The 15,946-nt window shown below is 32.5% G+C and overlaps 1 protein-coding gene across 1 annotated transcript; it reads left to right on the top strand.

Moving 5' to 3' along the window:
* Positions 1-7,146: 7,146 nt before the first annotated feature.
* Positions 7,147-12,302, top strand: LOC126725279 (putative leucine-rich repeat receptor-like serine/threonine-protein kinase At2g19230). The gene is made up of 13 exons (XM_050429839.1): positions 7,147-7,657; positions 7,945-8,491; positions 8,906-9,381; positions 9,521-9,656; positions 9,748-9,819; positions 10,026-10,097; positions 10,178-10,258; positions 10,396-10,541; positions 10,730-10,956; positions 11,053-11,179; positions 11,271-11,333; positions 11,421-11,607; positions 11,733-12,302. Exons 1-13 carry the CDS (start codon positions 7,492-7,494, stop codon positions 12,154-12,156), a joined length of 2,724 nt encoding a protein of 907 aa, XP_050285796.1. The 5' UTR covers positions 7,147-7,491; the 3' UTR covers positions 12,157-12,302.
* Positions 12,303-15,946: the final 3,644 nt, after the last annotated feature.

Here is a 15,946-nt window from a genome sequence, read left to right as displayed (position 1 = left end):
GAACCACATGTCCAAACCAAATGGGGATGATAATATGCTTAATATGGACTTGATAATGTACTTGTATTAGATCTCGAGCTTAAAAGCTTGAGTTTGAGCTTGATATTGAGCTCGAGTTTAACTCGAGTAATAAATCAAGCCAAGTCAAGTTAAGCTCAAGCTTTTGGACTTTTTGACAAGCTCAAACATAGTTTGTAGACTTGGTTTAAGTTCAAGCCAAGTTTAAACAATTTACACTTGTTGTCGACCTAAGTTTGAACATTAAATACTCGACAAGCTCTGCTCATTTACAACCCTAATTATTTGGTTCTAGATTTTTTTTTCTTTTGTCCCCCTCATGGTTTAGAACTTTGGACCTATGGAGCCATCTCTTTAACTATGTGAGTAGTTGTAACTCATCTAATGGCCTTGCTCTCAAGAGTAATTTTAGGACCATAAACCACAACTTTTGCTACAAATATCCGCTACAAATATCCATAGACATGTGGATAATAGTGGCAAAAGTTGTGGGTTCGTGGTCTAAAATTTTTGTAATTCTATCGACTCAATTTCATTCTTCAAGTTGACTTTTTGGTATGTAGTTGTTGCCATAGCTGCAAGCACTTTTCTCGTCCATTTTTCTCTGCAATGATAGTATGACATATTTTTATACACACTTTGTCACAATTGTTTTACATGACAGACTGTGAATGTAGGAGAAAAAAATAGTAGGTTCATGTGTAATATAGAATAGTGTGTAGTACTGGAAATATTTTTTCTCTCTCCTCTATTCTTTTTTAATACTTTTGAGTTGAAAAGACAGTTTTCTGCCCCTCTATGTAAACTTAATATGATTTTTCAATTGAGAAGTACTATAATGCTAGAAAGAAGTTGCTCCATGATAAAAGCCTCAAGAGTTGAAGATACAGTTGTTATGTTTGAGGGTTTATGGTGTGTAATTAAAGGAGGAAGAGAGAAAGCTGGGAAGAATTAGAGGAGTAGAGAAGGTGGGGTTGGAGACTTGAGTCAATGAAAGGGAGAAAGCTAGGAACTCAAGTAGCCGGAATAATTAGCCTTCAATTGTTAAATGTTCTGCTTTAAATGGCCAAAAACTAGTGCCAACTGCCAGAGACTTATTTACTGAATATGTCTAATCCATATCTTCTAATGTTTTCTGCTTAGATATGTTACATTTTAGTTCTCCACAGTAGATGGGTTTGGTATGTCCGTGGAAACCGATAGGCTTTGGATTCCGTGATGTGGTTAACTTTTGCATTGGTGTTTGCCTTATGGGCAATATACTGGAAGATCGGCTGATTTAAATTTAGAGTGGGAATTTGCTATTTACAATTCACAAACATGCTAGAAGGAAATTAAATAGATGACATAGGCGATAGGTGGTAACTGTTAAGTTCCTTCTTCTACTGATTGAAGTAGCCAAATATTTGATTTTCAGATATATGGGGTCTACCTATGCTAGTGTCTCTTTCTTTAACAGAAAAGCATTGCGTGCCTTTCTGTTCATAGCAAACAAAAATTTCATAGCTGACAGATTGTATACTTGTACCTACTTTGAAGTCCAAACTTTGCCATAGTATTTGGCTATTAGCAAAGGAAAACTTTCCCATAGTTGACATATTTGATCTGATAACATACACACGCATGCGCCCACGCACACAAAAAGATATTCTAAAATTTTTGCTAGCTTGTAGAGGCTCCATAAGTATTGATTGTGGCAACCTGGACGATTTCAGCTACATTCATTACACTTCACAGACAGAAATTTCACTGACTCCAGAGAAAATAAGAACATATCTTCCAAGTTCATTCTTGAAACCCTTCAAAATATCAATGGAATATGAAAAGTTTTCTTCAGGGAAAAAGGAGTTGCTAAACCATAAGACCTCTGGAAGCTAGGCAAAGATACTACCTACATCATCAGAGGAATTCCTTCATGTATGAGAATTATGATGAGCAGGACCATTTGCCAGGATTTGATCCATACGTTCGAATTAATCTTTGGGACACCATAAAGTTTGACAGCGAATCTCCTATTGTCAATAAGGAGATTGTACATTTTTAATTGGGGCATAACTTCTTCTCTTGAATGTTGGCAAACTAGTTCACACTCAGACTTCCATTTTTAGGTTTAACTTTTCTAATTTTTGTTATATTAATTACTCCATTTGTCCCAATTTGTTGGTCTTCTATTCAATTTTGGAATGTCCCAAAATAAAGTCTTCTTTTCATAAAATTAATAAATAAAATTTCTACCGTACCCTTTACTTTATTTAAAAGTCAATACTATTCTTTTTCTATAATTTAAATTATTAAGGGTAGTTTTGGAAACTTATATATTTTATTCCGTAGACAAAGTAATAAATAATGTTCTCTTAAAAATTTTGATTTTAGAAACAGGACAAATAAATTAGGATGGAGGGAGTAGAAGGTAGCATTATCTCTATGAATTACACGTTTGAGGTACATGCCTTTGTCATTACTCATCAGAGTTTCTCCAAATTAACCTTTTTTATTTTTATAACTTGCAAAAAAGATGCAACTAGGAATGAACTATTTGCAGATTATCTCAAACAATATCTTTACAAGATTTCACAAGAATTGGAAAAAAATAAATAAAAACCAAATATACCTAGTATTAAACTTAAATATAAATGTTATATATATATATATATATATATATCTGTGTTCGTGTTATTATTTTTAAATACATCAATGCCTATGCAAGAAAAAACTTACAGACAATAATGATTTGGATCATTCAATGAATTTCTTGGCTTTTCCTTTTTCAAAATTTTTGGTGATAATATTTAATCTAATCAATAATGCCCAAACTTTTTTTCTTTTTCTTTTTATAGGTAAACATATATGTTGTTCCTTTAAAATTTTGAAATTTCAAAAGTTTCAATGAAGTTATGTAAGAGGTCACAATAGAGATGTATTCACTATTAGCTCTGAGTCTCCCTCAGAATCTCCACAGTACCTATGTCCAAACTATTTGGTTTTGGTAAACTTCTATTTTGTTCCTTTAAAGTTTCATTAATTTCGATTGGATCAAAAAAACTTTAAAAGTGCTGAAAGCCTTCTTAGTACGAACTCCAAATCAACCCAAAAAATATAATTTTTACATTGAAAGCTTTACGTGTTGCTAGCTTGGTTGGTTGATGCATGTAGACTTAATTTGCATGTTATTGCCTAGGTCTTCGTCTCATGGTTGCAACTCCAAAAAAAAAAAAAAAAATAATAATAATAATAATATATATATATCTATAACATTTTTACAACAAATCCTAAATGACAGGTTGTTACTGGTTGTTATTGTTGAGACAAAAAAGTAATCTTAGTGTTAGTTTTAAATTTGAACTAATAACAACTAACCAACTGTGATTTATTGTAAAAATATTGTAGAAGTAGCATCTCTAAAAAAAAAAAAAAAAAAAAGAAAAAAAGAAAGGTCTCGTTCATGGTTGCAACTTGCAACTTGATTTCAACTTTTCAAGGACCTCACATTTAAATTTTATTGCGTAGGCCACGGAACAATTAAATAGTTTCAGCTCGTTTTTACTTGTCAATTGGGCCTACAAGGTATTGTATTGAAGCTAGGCTGTTGTGGGTCAATTTCATTGGCAAACCATTTAAGTCCCGACTGGCTTGCCGATCTAGATCATTATAGTGATAAGGCCGTAATAACTAATAAGGCCCGTAACTGTCAATAAGCTGTTGGGAGGATGCAAATGAGCGAGTGTAGTTTTTATAGTTGTATTTATATTTGAAAAAGGTGAGTTTATTTATTTTTTATTTTTTAAAGTTATACGTAAATAAATAAATTAATAAAATTAATGGTAAAAAATTTGTTGACAAATGCACACTAAACATTTCTTTTTTGCCAAACTAAATTATATTTTAAAAGTTTCATTTTGATCATCACATTTAAGCACATCTTTAAGATGATTCCCTTGTTCATCTTTGTGAGTAACCTGATTGTTAAAGGGTCCGTTTGGGAGTTTATAAAGGAATGGAATGGAATGATCATTAAAGGAATGGAATGAAATGGAATAGAATGGAATGGATTTAGTAGGGAAAGGAATGGAATGAAATGTGATTTAAAAATCTTGTTTGGATGTTATAAAATAAAGGAATGAAATGGAATGGAAAGTAAGTAACACCGTTTGGGAGTGACATTGGAAGGAATGGAATTGAATAATTTTATAATAACATTACTATTATACCCTTCATTTTAAAGAATATAAAAAATAATCAATGAGAACTTATAATTGCTTTGAAATGCTTAGTATTTAGTGGATGATGTGAAACTAGTTAGCCACAATTGAGTCTGTGTTAGATTATTGAATTACAATATTGTTTTGTCAAGGTGAATAGATTGTATCACGCTAATCAATAATTTAACAGATGAAGATAATGACATGAAAAATTAACAATAGTACAATTTCTTTATTTCAATTTGCAAATTTTTTTTAGGGGCTGCTAGTTTTAGATTGGATCTTTTTTGGCTGGTATGCTTTACAATGGATTTGATAATTTAATACATCTCCATCTCCCAATTTCATTAAGGAAAAAAAAATTATTGTTGCTAAAAAACAAGTTATGTATATTTCTATGTTGTAAAGCAATTCACGCATCACATATTTATTATCAACAAAATAAATATTGTCTAACAATGCAAACAAATATCTTTTAAAAAAAAAACTCCGGTAATGAGTCATGCCAAAACAAGACAAAATAACATAATCCATTCCAAAACTAAGTTGGCCAAAAAATCCCACACTTTTTTAATTTTTAGGCCTAGACATCAGTGTCAATAAGACACATTTGCGCTCATGATCTGGGCAACCATAGAACATCTCTTTATATGTTGGATTTTCCATAAAAAATATGTAGGCCTCAGGCATAAAAAAATTTATATTAAAAATAATCTACTCCAACTTATTAAAGTTCTAAACTACTATTATTTTAATTAAAATACTTTTCATTTTATTTTCTTCTCATTTTAAATTTTTTTTACTCTTGTTTTTTTCTTAACCACACACCTGTCCTTGTACACTAGCTTTAACATCTTAATAAGTTGTAAACAAATGCATAAAATATATTATGTATATATTTTGTTTAGACAGAAAGGGAATTGACGTTGATAAATTATAACATAGATTGATGGATAGAAAAGGGAACTATCTTGGTCTGATATTGGTTTTGTTATTTGCATTGCAAGAATTCTGTTGTGATTTCATGAATAAGTAGTGGGCGATAAATTTGTTTGAATTATTTTTGGCTAAGAATATATTCAATGAAATGCCTTGATTTGAATTTGGGCAGAGTCATGTTACTCGGTCCTAGGCTGAATCATTTTCATGTTCAACATTAATAGTAAAAAAATAAATTTCTATGCTAACTCAGTGTATGATTTTTTGCAACAGTGCATTACTTTCTAGTTTCTTCTCATTTAATTTTTTTTTTACTCTAGTTTTTTTCTTAACCACACACCTGTCTTTTGTCTAAACTTGTACACTAGCTTTTGTAGACATTTCCTCTTAACCAGACATGTGGTGAAGCCTTGGAGCTATTAACTAATTGGATGGTTGACTTAAACTGCAAGTGTACGTAACACACCACTTGCTTCGTAAATAACAGAAGAATCAAAGAGGAAACAGAGTAAAAAGCAAATTTGATTTCTCTAGCGGTTCTCAGTTTCAAATTCACAGTAGTTCTACAGCAGTTTTCCAACAATTCTCACTTTTAAATTTCTAAATACAATTTTTTTTTAGCTGTACAGGTAACAGCAGTTTTCGTTTCTTTTCACTTTCAAGGTTTTTTCGTTTCTTTTCACTTTCAAGGTTTTTAGTTGTACAGAATGTAGTTTGTTTTGGTTTTTAGGTGTACAAAAACACTATATATCACTCTCATGAATCACTAGCAAACAGTTCATAAAAGTTATAAAAAAAAAAAAAAAAAAAAAAGACTAGCAAACAATCGAAAAGAAAAAGAAAAAGATAGACATACTTGGTTTGAGCAATATCTGAAAATTGCAGCAGACAAAAAAAAAAAAAAAAAAAAAAACCAGCAGCAGCAACTTCACTTTGTAGAGGAAGGACAATATTGTGCAAGAATTATAGCTTTATTTTTCTTACGGCTGAATGAGAAAAAAAAGGCTGATATTAAAGGGGTATTTTAGGGATTTTAACAAAAATTTCATTAAACCTAAATTCATTCCCTCCCATTCCTCCCAATTTTGAGAGGAACAAAAATTTGAGGTTTTGAGGGAAAATGGAGGAATGAGCATTCCCTCCTGACCATTCCATTTCCTCCCACTTAAACTCTCAAACAAGGGAATGGACATTCCATTCCCCCCGTTAAAACTCCCAAACAAAAGGAGGGAAGAATATTCTAAAAATATTCCTTTTATTCCATTCCATTCTATTCCATTCCCTCCTCCCAAACGGAGCCTAAGTGTCTAATGAGGCAAAATTTTAATTTTGATACAAATTTAACATAAATATAAAATGTATATATGTTAACCGTACAGCATAAATATACAAATTAACATAAATATCACTTAAATAATACTCAATCTCTTATATAATTTTTTTAATCTATTCCTTTTGTCTTTTATGATATAAAATTAATTGTTGATTATTATTTTTATTCAAATTCTGTCTATATTTCTTTTTCCATAGAAAATATGATTAATAAAATAAATATTAAACAAAGAGATAAGTGAATGAAGGAGAGCTTAATTTAAGTGGACCAATAACCAACAGAAGACTACCAAAAAAAAAAAAAAAAATTTAAGCAAAAGTTAAGAAATTTTGTATGTCAATTTACATCTTTTATGTTTCTAGAGGGAACATTTACATATCAAAAATCTCTCCATCTCATTAGTCATTAGAACTATTGAATTTATCAAAAAACAGAAAAAAAAAAAAAAAATTGCCCAAAAAAAAAAAGGAAAAAGAAAGAGAAAGATATCTAGAGGGGGATACCGGGTCCATCACTCCATGAGACAAACGTCCAAACAAACTTGACCGGCAAATAAATCATGAAAGAGTGATCTACATTAAAAAAAAAAAGTAAATCAAACATAAGACAATCGTTAATGTAAACATTAAGAAAGTATGTGAGCCCATTTCAAAAAAACACAAGGCAAAGACAAGTAAGGAGCCAGCTCTGAATTATTGCAAAACCATGATATCACGCTGTTTTAAGGTGACCATTTTCATTTTCACGTGTGAATGACAAATTTCATTGAACAACAATATTGGCTTGAATGAGTTCAACAATTTGGAAGATTCAAAGCAAGGCAACGTACGATGGATAAAGTGTAAATTTCAAAGCTTGAAGCAGGAGCAATTGATTTATAGCCTCTTCCATGTTCTTCTTTAGCTGCTCAACAACCAGTGCAAAAGACTCATTGATTTACTGGATACATCTTTTCCATATATCTTCACTAACACAATATCTCATTCTATTTCTCCACGGTAGATGGGTGGGGTATATGGAAACAAATGGTCTCTGGATTCAATGATGTGGTTAACTTTTGCATCGGTGTTTGGCTTGTGGGCATTTACTGTAAGTTCAGCTAATTTGGTTTCAGAGAGGGAGTTTGGTAATTACAAACATGGTAGAAGGAAACTAGACGACACAGGAGGTAAGTCACTTCTTCCACTGATTGAAGTAGCCAGATATTTGATTTTGAGACATGGGGTCTGCCTATTTTAGTGTCTTTCTTCTAACTGAATAGCACTGCTTGCATTTCTGTTGAAACCAAAAAAATTGATCATAGCACTTAAAATTTTATAGCTAGCAAATTATATACTTGTACCTACTTTGATTTCCAAACTTTGCCATAATTGATATATTTGATCTGCTTAATATACATACACATGCATGCGCGCACACACAGAAAGTTATTCTAAAATTTTTGCTGGCTTATAGGTTCCATAAGCATTGATTGTGGGATTCTGGATGATTTCGGATACACTGATGACAAAACTGAGATAGAATACATTTCAGACAAATACATTGACTCTGGAGAGAATAAGAACATATCTTCCAAGTTCAATCTTGAAACCCTTCAAAAATATCTATGGAATGTTAGAAGTTTTCCTCAGGGAAACAGGAATTGCTACACCATTAGACCTCATGAAGGCAAAGATACTAACTACTTCATCAGAGCCACCTTCATGTATGGGAATTATGATGAGCAGGACAAGTTGCCAGAATTTGATCTATATATTGGAGTTAATCTTTGGGACAAAGTAAAGTTTGAGAATGAATCTCATATTGTCATCAAGGAGATTATACATTTTTCTTTGGTGGATGACATAAATGTTTGCCTCTTGAATACTGGCTCAGGAACTCCTTTCATATCAGCACTAGAGCTGAGGCACTTCCATAATTCAACTTATGAAATCTCATCTAATAAATCCTTGGCTCTGTACAGTCGTTTCGATGTTGGTTCAACAGCTGGTCGAATAATCCGGTGAGTTATTTCTTATGGTTATTCAGATTAGTTTTCTTTTGTCTCAAGCTACCCCTATCGATAGGTCAGCCATTGATGAGAATATTCGAGTACAGTCTAATTTTCTAAATAAAAGTACTATTTTTCATAGAACAGTGTTACGTAAGAAATATACCAAGGCAAGAGAGGTGGATAGGTGGGATATAATAGGAGTATCATAGTGATAAAGCCAGGATAAATGCTTAAAATATGAGTTAATTTGGTACCATTACTAGAAATTGGTAGTTTTGATTAATTAAGAATCTTATTCACATTATGTTCTGTCCATCCAATTTGGGGTGAATTCCAAGTTTCTGTTTGCAAGGATCTATGGATAATATGTTCTTTTGCATTAACATCCTTTACTAGTGCATGATACATTTGTAAATGCCTCAGGTACAAAGATGATGTTTATGATCGAATGTGGTTTCCTTATAACACTCCTCAGTCGATACCGTTCAACACCTCCTTTGCTATTGATAGCGCGACTCAATTTCAATATAAACTGCCATCAATTGTCATGGCCACGGCAGTTAAACCCATGAATAATGTTTCCCTTGATTTTGAAGTGGATATTGTTGATCCCATTTTACAGTGTTACATATACCTGCATTTTGCCGAACTTGATAAACTCCAAGAGAATGAATACAGAGAATTCAACATTAATCTAAATGGTAAACCCTGGCTGGAAGCCAGTGTTGTTCCTAATTACCTGTATTCAACTACTATATATAGCACCGTGCCAGTGAGGGGACCTAAGCTCAAATTTTCTATTAACAAGACAGAAAATTCCACCCTTCCTCCTATTCTCAATGCAATGGAAGTTTACATAGTGAAAGACTTCTTCCAAGCACCAACAGACCAAGAAGATGGTATGCTGTTCTTACACAAAATTTGTTGTCGATCCACTGAGATGCAGCTTTACTATGTCTCCTCTTTTTGTTGTTCTTATATTTTTATTGGGTTGAAATACAAATCGATTCAATTGTGAATAATGTTGGTGTATATTAGTTATTGCCATCATGGACATCAAAGTGAGCAATGGGGTAACTAAAATCTGGCAAGGAGATCCATGTCTGCCACGACCTGCATGGGATGGCCTGAATTGCAAAGACAATGGTTACGAGCCCCCTATAATCATCTCCTTGTGAGTGTCTGTTAAACCCAATTAATATGTCATCTAGATATCTAATGATATACATTACTAGCCTAATTGAGCCTTTTAAATTTAATTGCAGGAATCTAGGCTCAAGTGGATTGACAGGAAAGATATCTCCTTCAATGGCTAGGTTTAAATCATTAGAGTACCTGTGAGTATTATTCAATAGCAACTTTCAATCTTTACACAAATAATGGCATTTGCCTTTGAGCATTTTTGACACAATTAGAAAACTATTTTGTCAACCCAATGTCACTCCATGAGAATCAATACTTCTCAATCATTCACAGATATAAAGTTTTATAAAGCATTTCTTAACATAATGTTCAAAATATTTAATCAAACAACATTTCTCAGGGATTTATCAAACAATAGCTTAACAGGACCACTACCAGAATTTTTGTCACAAATGCCAAACTTAAGAACCCTGTAAGTGGTTTTGCCCTTGATGTTAATGTCCCATACTTAAAATTTGAAATAAACCATCTAACTCAAACAACTCTTTGCAGGAATTTGTCAGGAAACGAACTCTTTGGTTCAGTTCCTTCCGCTCTCCTAGAAAGATCAAATAATGGTTTTCTGTCATTGAGGTTTGTTTTTACCCAAGAATCATGAATTTATATGATTGGTGATTTGGTAATGTGTATAATATTCAATTTTTTTCATTACCCCTTTTGTTTATTTAATTTTGTTAAAGATTTAACTTCCATCTTTTATAATTTCATAGTGTGGATGGAAATCCAGACCTTTGTTTGATGGCTCCATGCAAAAAGGAGAAAAAGAATTTTGTTGTCCCGTTAATTGCAGCCACTGTCTCAGCTCTAGTTGTCTTAACTATGCTAGTTGTTTGTTGGCGCTGCAAAAGAAAACAAGGTATACGCGGTACAAAGTTTCTTTATTGAAATCTAAACCACTCAATAATAGACACTATCAATATAGAAATCATTTTCATTATTATTTTTGAGATACTATCACATTTAGAATAATAAAAATGAAATTTTCTTCAAAAACCCCTGAATTACTTGAGCATACATAATTGGAGATTATGATGATCTTATTAGCTGCAAAGCAACTTCCAAGAACTCACCAAGGAGGCAGGCCACTGAAGTCAGACAATCGACAATTCACATACTCTGAGGTTGTAAGTATAACTAACAACTTTCAGAAAATTGTTGGGAAAGGGGGATTTGGAACGGTATACCTTGGATGCCTAAGTGATGGCATGCAAGTTGCAGTCAAAATGCTCTCTCCATCATCAACTGATGGCTCAAACCAATTTCTCACAGAGGTATGTTATTCTACACCCAAGAACTTTAATTGTTACCAAAATATGATCAATTAAAGTATTTATGTATCTATGATTGAGTGTCATTTTGAATTGCAGGCTCAGCTCTTGATGCGGGTTCATCATAGAAACTTAACTTCCTTTGTTGGATACTGCAATGAGGGTACAAATTTTGGGATCATCTATGAGTACATGGAGTATGGGAACTTAGAAGAGCATCTATCAGGTACTAAATGATTTACTTCTTGACCGACATTCCGTTTGTAAAAAATAACTTAAAAATACCGGACTTCTGGTTTGTTATGTTATGGCTGCAGATAAAACAAGAGACGCTTTGAGTTGGAAAGAGAGACTTCAGATTGCAGTTGATGCGGCACAAGGTCAGCTGGCAGAATTGCTCTTAATAAAGTTAACTTCTAGTTTGGTTCATATGTTGTAACTAAGATGTGCCAAACTTATACATGTAGGCCTGGAGTACTTGCATCATGGTTGCAAACCACCTATAATTCACAGAGATGTGAAGACAGCCAACATTTTAGTGAATGAAAAACTGCAGGCCAAGATAGCTGATTTTGGTTTCTCAAAATTCTTCACTGAAGGTCAAAGTCATTTATCCACTGCTATTGTTGGCACGATGGGTTACCTTGATCCAGAGTAAGTCTTTGTGATTCAGTATACTTCCATTCAATTCAGCTTTTGGTTTAAGTTTTCTTCAACACATTCTGACTGACTGAAATTTAGCATCTAGATTAATGGTATTAGAGTTGTCTTCTATGCAGATACTACACTTCCAACAGGTTAACTGAGAGAAGTGATGTGTACAGCTTTGGAATTGTACTTTTGGAGCTGATCACAGGCAAGAGAGCAATAATAAAAAGCCATAACAAGGATAACACTAATATTGTTGATTGGGTTAGCCCCCTTCTTGCTAGAGGGGATATAAGAAATATCATTGATCCGAGAATGCCTGGAAATTTTGACACAAATTCGGTTTGGAAGGCAGTAGAGACAGCAATAGCATGTGTGCCGTTAATTTCCATCCAAAGGCCAAGCATGAGCCATGTGGTGATTGAATTGAAGGAGTGCTTGGAGATAGAAAAGGCTCATGAACAAGATTGTGGTCCAATGACGAAATCATTCAACGACACATTTGAAGTGAACCCTTTGGGCCTTGAGATGGATATGGTTCCCCAGGCAAGGTAGTACGTACTAGGTAGCCAATTGCTGGTTTTGAGTATAATACAAACGATCCAATTTGTTGATTGTAAATATAATGATCGCTTATTTTTCATTTGAGAAAGAAAACAATAAGTTAAGAAAATCTATAAATCTTTGGTATATGTCTTTCATCTTTGTACTTGTCAGCTAAGTTTAGTCGGTAAACATATTAATTAAGAGGTTTGAAAAATCCAATCAAGACCAAGAAAGAGAAGGCTTTATACACAGAGAGAGCTAACTTCTGGTCTTACAAACTTGTGAGAAAATTCAAGCGTGAAAGAAAATCTGGAATGAGACTAAGAAGAATCTAGAAAAGCTCAGAGTGCTCTAATATCATGTGAGAAGTTGATGGAAATTGCATTGTATTAACCAAATGAAAAAATTGTACAAGCAGAGGTATTTATACAAGCTTGAAGTGTAACTGACTTCCTAACTAACCCCAAATTATACGGATCTATTCCCTCCAAAACTAACGATATGAAATACACCTATCAGCTACTTACACGTGTCCATAAATATTACTACTGTTTACTACCACTAAACTACCAGTAGCATAGTTTCTCAAAAAAAAAAAAAAAAAAACTACCTGTAGCATAAGGAACTACAAGACAGAACTATAGGTCGTTTATACAGAACCAATAACTGGTTCTTTGTGCTTGTCCTGCTCAGATTGCAACTTGTAGCTTGAAGCTAATCCTTCTGATAACTTCCAACGAGGACTATTCATTGCCATACTAAAAAGAAAATTATTTTTTAATGTGGTAAACTGTCCATCTACTCTCTCATCCATTCACTCTCCCTCTGTCCCCTTTGCTTTTTCACTTGTTCTCTCTCTCATTATTGTGTCCTCACTGTCGATTATCAATGTCCTCATCATCGAATCGTTGCTCTCAGCGGCGTTGGTGGCTTGTTGAGGTTGCAGAGGTCGTCATATGTAGACATGGCAAAACGGGCGGGTCGGGTCGGGTCAATCGGGTCACGGGTCAAAAACGGGTCATTTTAAGCTGGTTGAAAACGAGTTCAGGTCAATCGGGTTGCGGGTCGGGTCGGGTCGGGTTGGGTCGGGTTGACCTGTATTTTTCACATGAAATTTTTTATTTTTTTTTTATGTTTTATATAAAGAAAACAATATGTATTTGCCATTTGAATAGTTATGCAACATATTACTTGATGTAAAATGCATTATTTTGAATTCACTACTTATATCAAGAATAAACTCAGTTAAACTTATTAATACTTATTCAATAATTTTAAAATTATACAAATCCTAACATTGCTATCTAAAACAAAATAACACAAAGATAAGTAAAACAAATATACAAGTTTTATTTTTACACAATATCAACATTCCAAAAAAAAAAAAAAAATTACAAATGACTTATTGGATAACTTATTTAATAAAGAATAAAAACATATAAGAAAGTTACAATTTTAAAAATTAATTTTATAATCCATTATCAATTGTGGTTGACATTCTATTTCAATTTGAGATATACATTAAAGTTTGATTGCTTACTTATTTATACCTAGTCTCTTTTATGAAGATCATATCATTGTTAAGCAGCACACACTCTAGAAAATATCATAATTTATTTTGAAAAGCCGTTTATTTTGAACATAAATTGTTAAAAAATAGATCTAAGCATTCATAATTTATGCTAATTTGATACTTTGGCTTTACTATTTTCACACTTGTGAATATGTCTCACACATATCTACAATTTTAAATCTGTTTTTAACTTTACTGTAACAAGATTATCTTGGCATGTACTTTGCTATTTGATATCTAAAAATCTTTACTCATTACAGAATGCTCAACCATTTATTTTTCAATTAATTTGCATGCAGTTATGTAAATGTATCAATTGTTTCCTTAAAGCTCACAATAAACAATTAAACCAATATTGTCTTAATTTCACTATTTTTTTTACCAAAAAAAAAAGTTTTAAAAAAATGGTTCGGGTTCGGGTCGGGTCGCGGGTCGAGTCGGGTCGACCCGTAAAAAACACGAGTCGGGTCACGGGTCAACCCGTTTTTGCTTCGGGTCAAAAAAATCGGGTTCAGGTCGGGTCAGAAAATTCTGACCCGTTTTGCCATGTCTAGTCATATGGCTGGGTTATTGAGATGGGTCTATGTTTTTGGTGGGTCGTTGGTGTTTTTTGTCGTTGAGGCATTTGGTTTGTGTTTTGATTGAGGAATTTGTGTTTTTGGTGGTAGTAGTGGTATATTTTTGGATGCAAGGTGGGTTTGTGTCGTGAAGGAGAAGGTGGATTTGTGTTTGGTGGTAGCAGCGGCGCCTTTGTGAAGGAGAACATGGTGTTGGGTGGGGAAGAGGATAAAAATAATTTATTTATTTTTGGAGAGAAAAAATAGTAGTTAAATAGAGTAGAGAAATAATTATTGAGTCTGATATATATATATATATATATGTGTGTGTGTGTGTGTGTGTGTGTGTTAAACTTGCAAAAGTAAAGTGCTTTAGATTAGTTTAACTAAAATTTTGTTGAGACTGAATGCTCATAGTAACTTATTCGGAAAAACAAACATAAGAGCAAAATAATCATGTATCTTTTTCCACTTGTGTGACGTATTCACAACAATTTGAAGTTTTTTTTTTTTTTTATTCGACACTCATATTGGTAATAGATATGGCAAAACGGGTCAGAATTTTCTAACCCGACCCAAAAAATACTCGATCCGAACTTGATTTTTTTGACCCGAAGCAAAAACTAGTTAACCCGTGACCCAGACTCGTGTTTTTACAGGTCAACCTGACCCGACCCACTTCCCAACCTGAACTCAAACCATTTTTTAAAAACTTTTTTTTTGGAGGTAAAAAAATAGTAAAATTAAGATAATATTAGTTTAATTGTTTGTTGTGAGTTTTAAGGAAACAATTGATGCATTTATATAATTGCATGTAAATTAATTGAAAGATAAATGATTGAGCATTCTGTAATGAGTAAAGATTTTTAAATATCAAATAGTAAAGTACATGTCAAGATAATCTAATTACAGTAGAGTTAAAAATATAGATTTAAAATTGTAGACATGTGTGAGAAACATTCACAAGTGTGAAAATAGTGAAGTCAAAGTATCAAATGAGCATAAATTATGAATGCTTAGACCTATTTTTTTAACAATTTATGTCCAAAATAAATGGCTTTTCAAAATAAATTATGATATTTCCGTGTGTGTGTGTTGCTTAACAATGATTTGATATTCATAAAAGAGACCATGTATAAATAAGTAAGTAATCAAACTTTAATGTATATCTCAATTGAAATAGAGTGTCAACCACAATTGATAATAAATTATAAAATTAATTTTGAAGATAGTAAATTTCTTATATGTTTTTATTCTTTATCAAATGGGTTATTCAATAAGTCATTTGTAATTTTGTTTTATATTTTGGAATGTTGATATTGTGTAGAAATAAAACTTGTGTATTTATTTTACTTATGTTTGTATTATTTTGTTTTAGATAGAAATTTTTGGATTTGTATAATTTAAAAATTATTGAATAAGTATTGATGAGTTTAACTGAGTTCATTCTTAATATAAGTAGTGAATTCAAAATAATGCATTTTACATCAAGTAATTTGTTGCATGACTTTCCAAATGGCAAATACATGTTGTTTTCTTTATAAAAATAAAAAATAAAAAATAAATTCATGTGAAAAATACGGTTCAACCTGACCCGACCCGCAATCCGATTGACCCGAACCCCCTTTTAAACCCGTTTAAAATGACCCGTTTTTGACCTGTGACCCAT

Source organism: Quercus robur, chromosome 5 (genome assembly GCF_932294415.1).
Source record: "Quercus robur chromosome 5, dhQueRobu3.1, whole genome shotgun sequence".
In the NCBI taxonomy this organism is placed as follows: domain Eukaryota; kingdom Viridiplantae; phylum Streptophyta; class Magnoliopsida; order Fagales; family Fagaceae; genus Quercus; species Quercus robur.
The sequence above is the reverse complement of the archived record's forward strand: the minus strand, read 5'-3'. Positions and strand labels throughout refer to the sequence as shown.

Coding starts and splice junctions, on each gene's coding strand:
- LOC126725279 (XM_050429839.1), top strand. CDS start 7,492: ATGGGTGGGGTATATGGAAACAAATGGTCTCTGGATTCAATGATGTGG. Junction 9,382..9,520: donor ACCAACAGACCAAGAAGATG/GTATGCTGTTCT, acceptor GGTGTATATTAG/TTATTGCCATCATGGACATC. Junction 10,259..10,395: donor AATGGTTTTCTGTCATTGAG/GTTTGTTTTTAC, acceptor ATAATTTCATAG/TGTGGATGGAAATCCAGACC.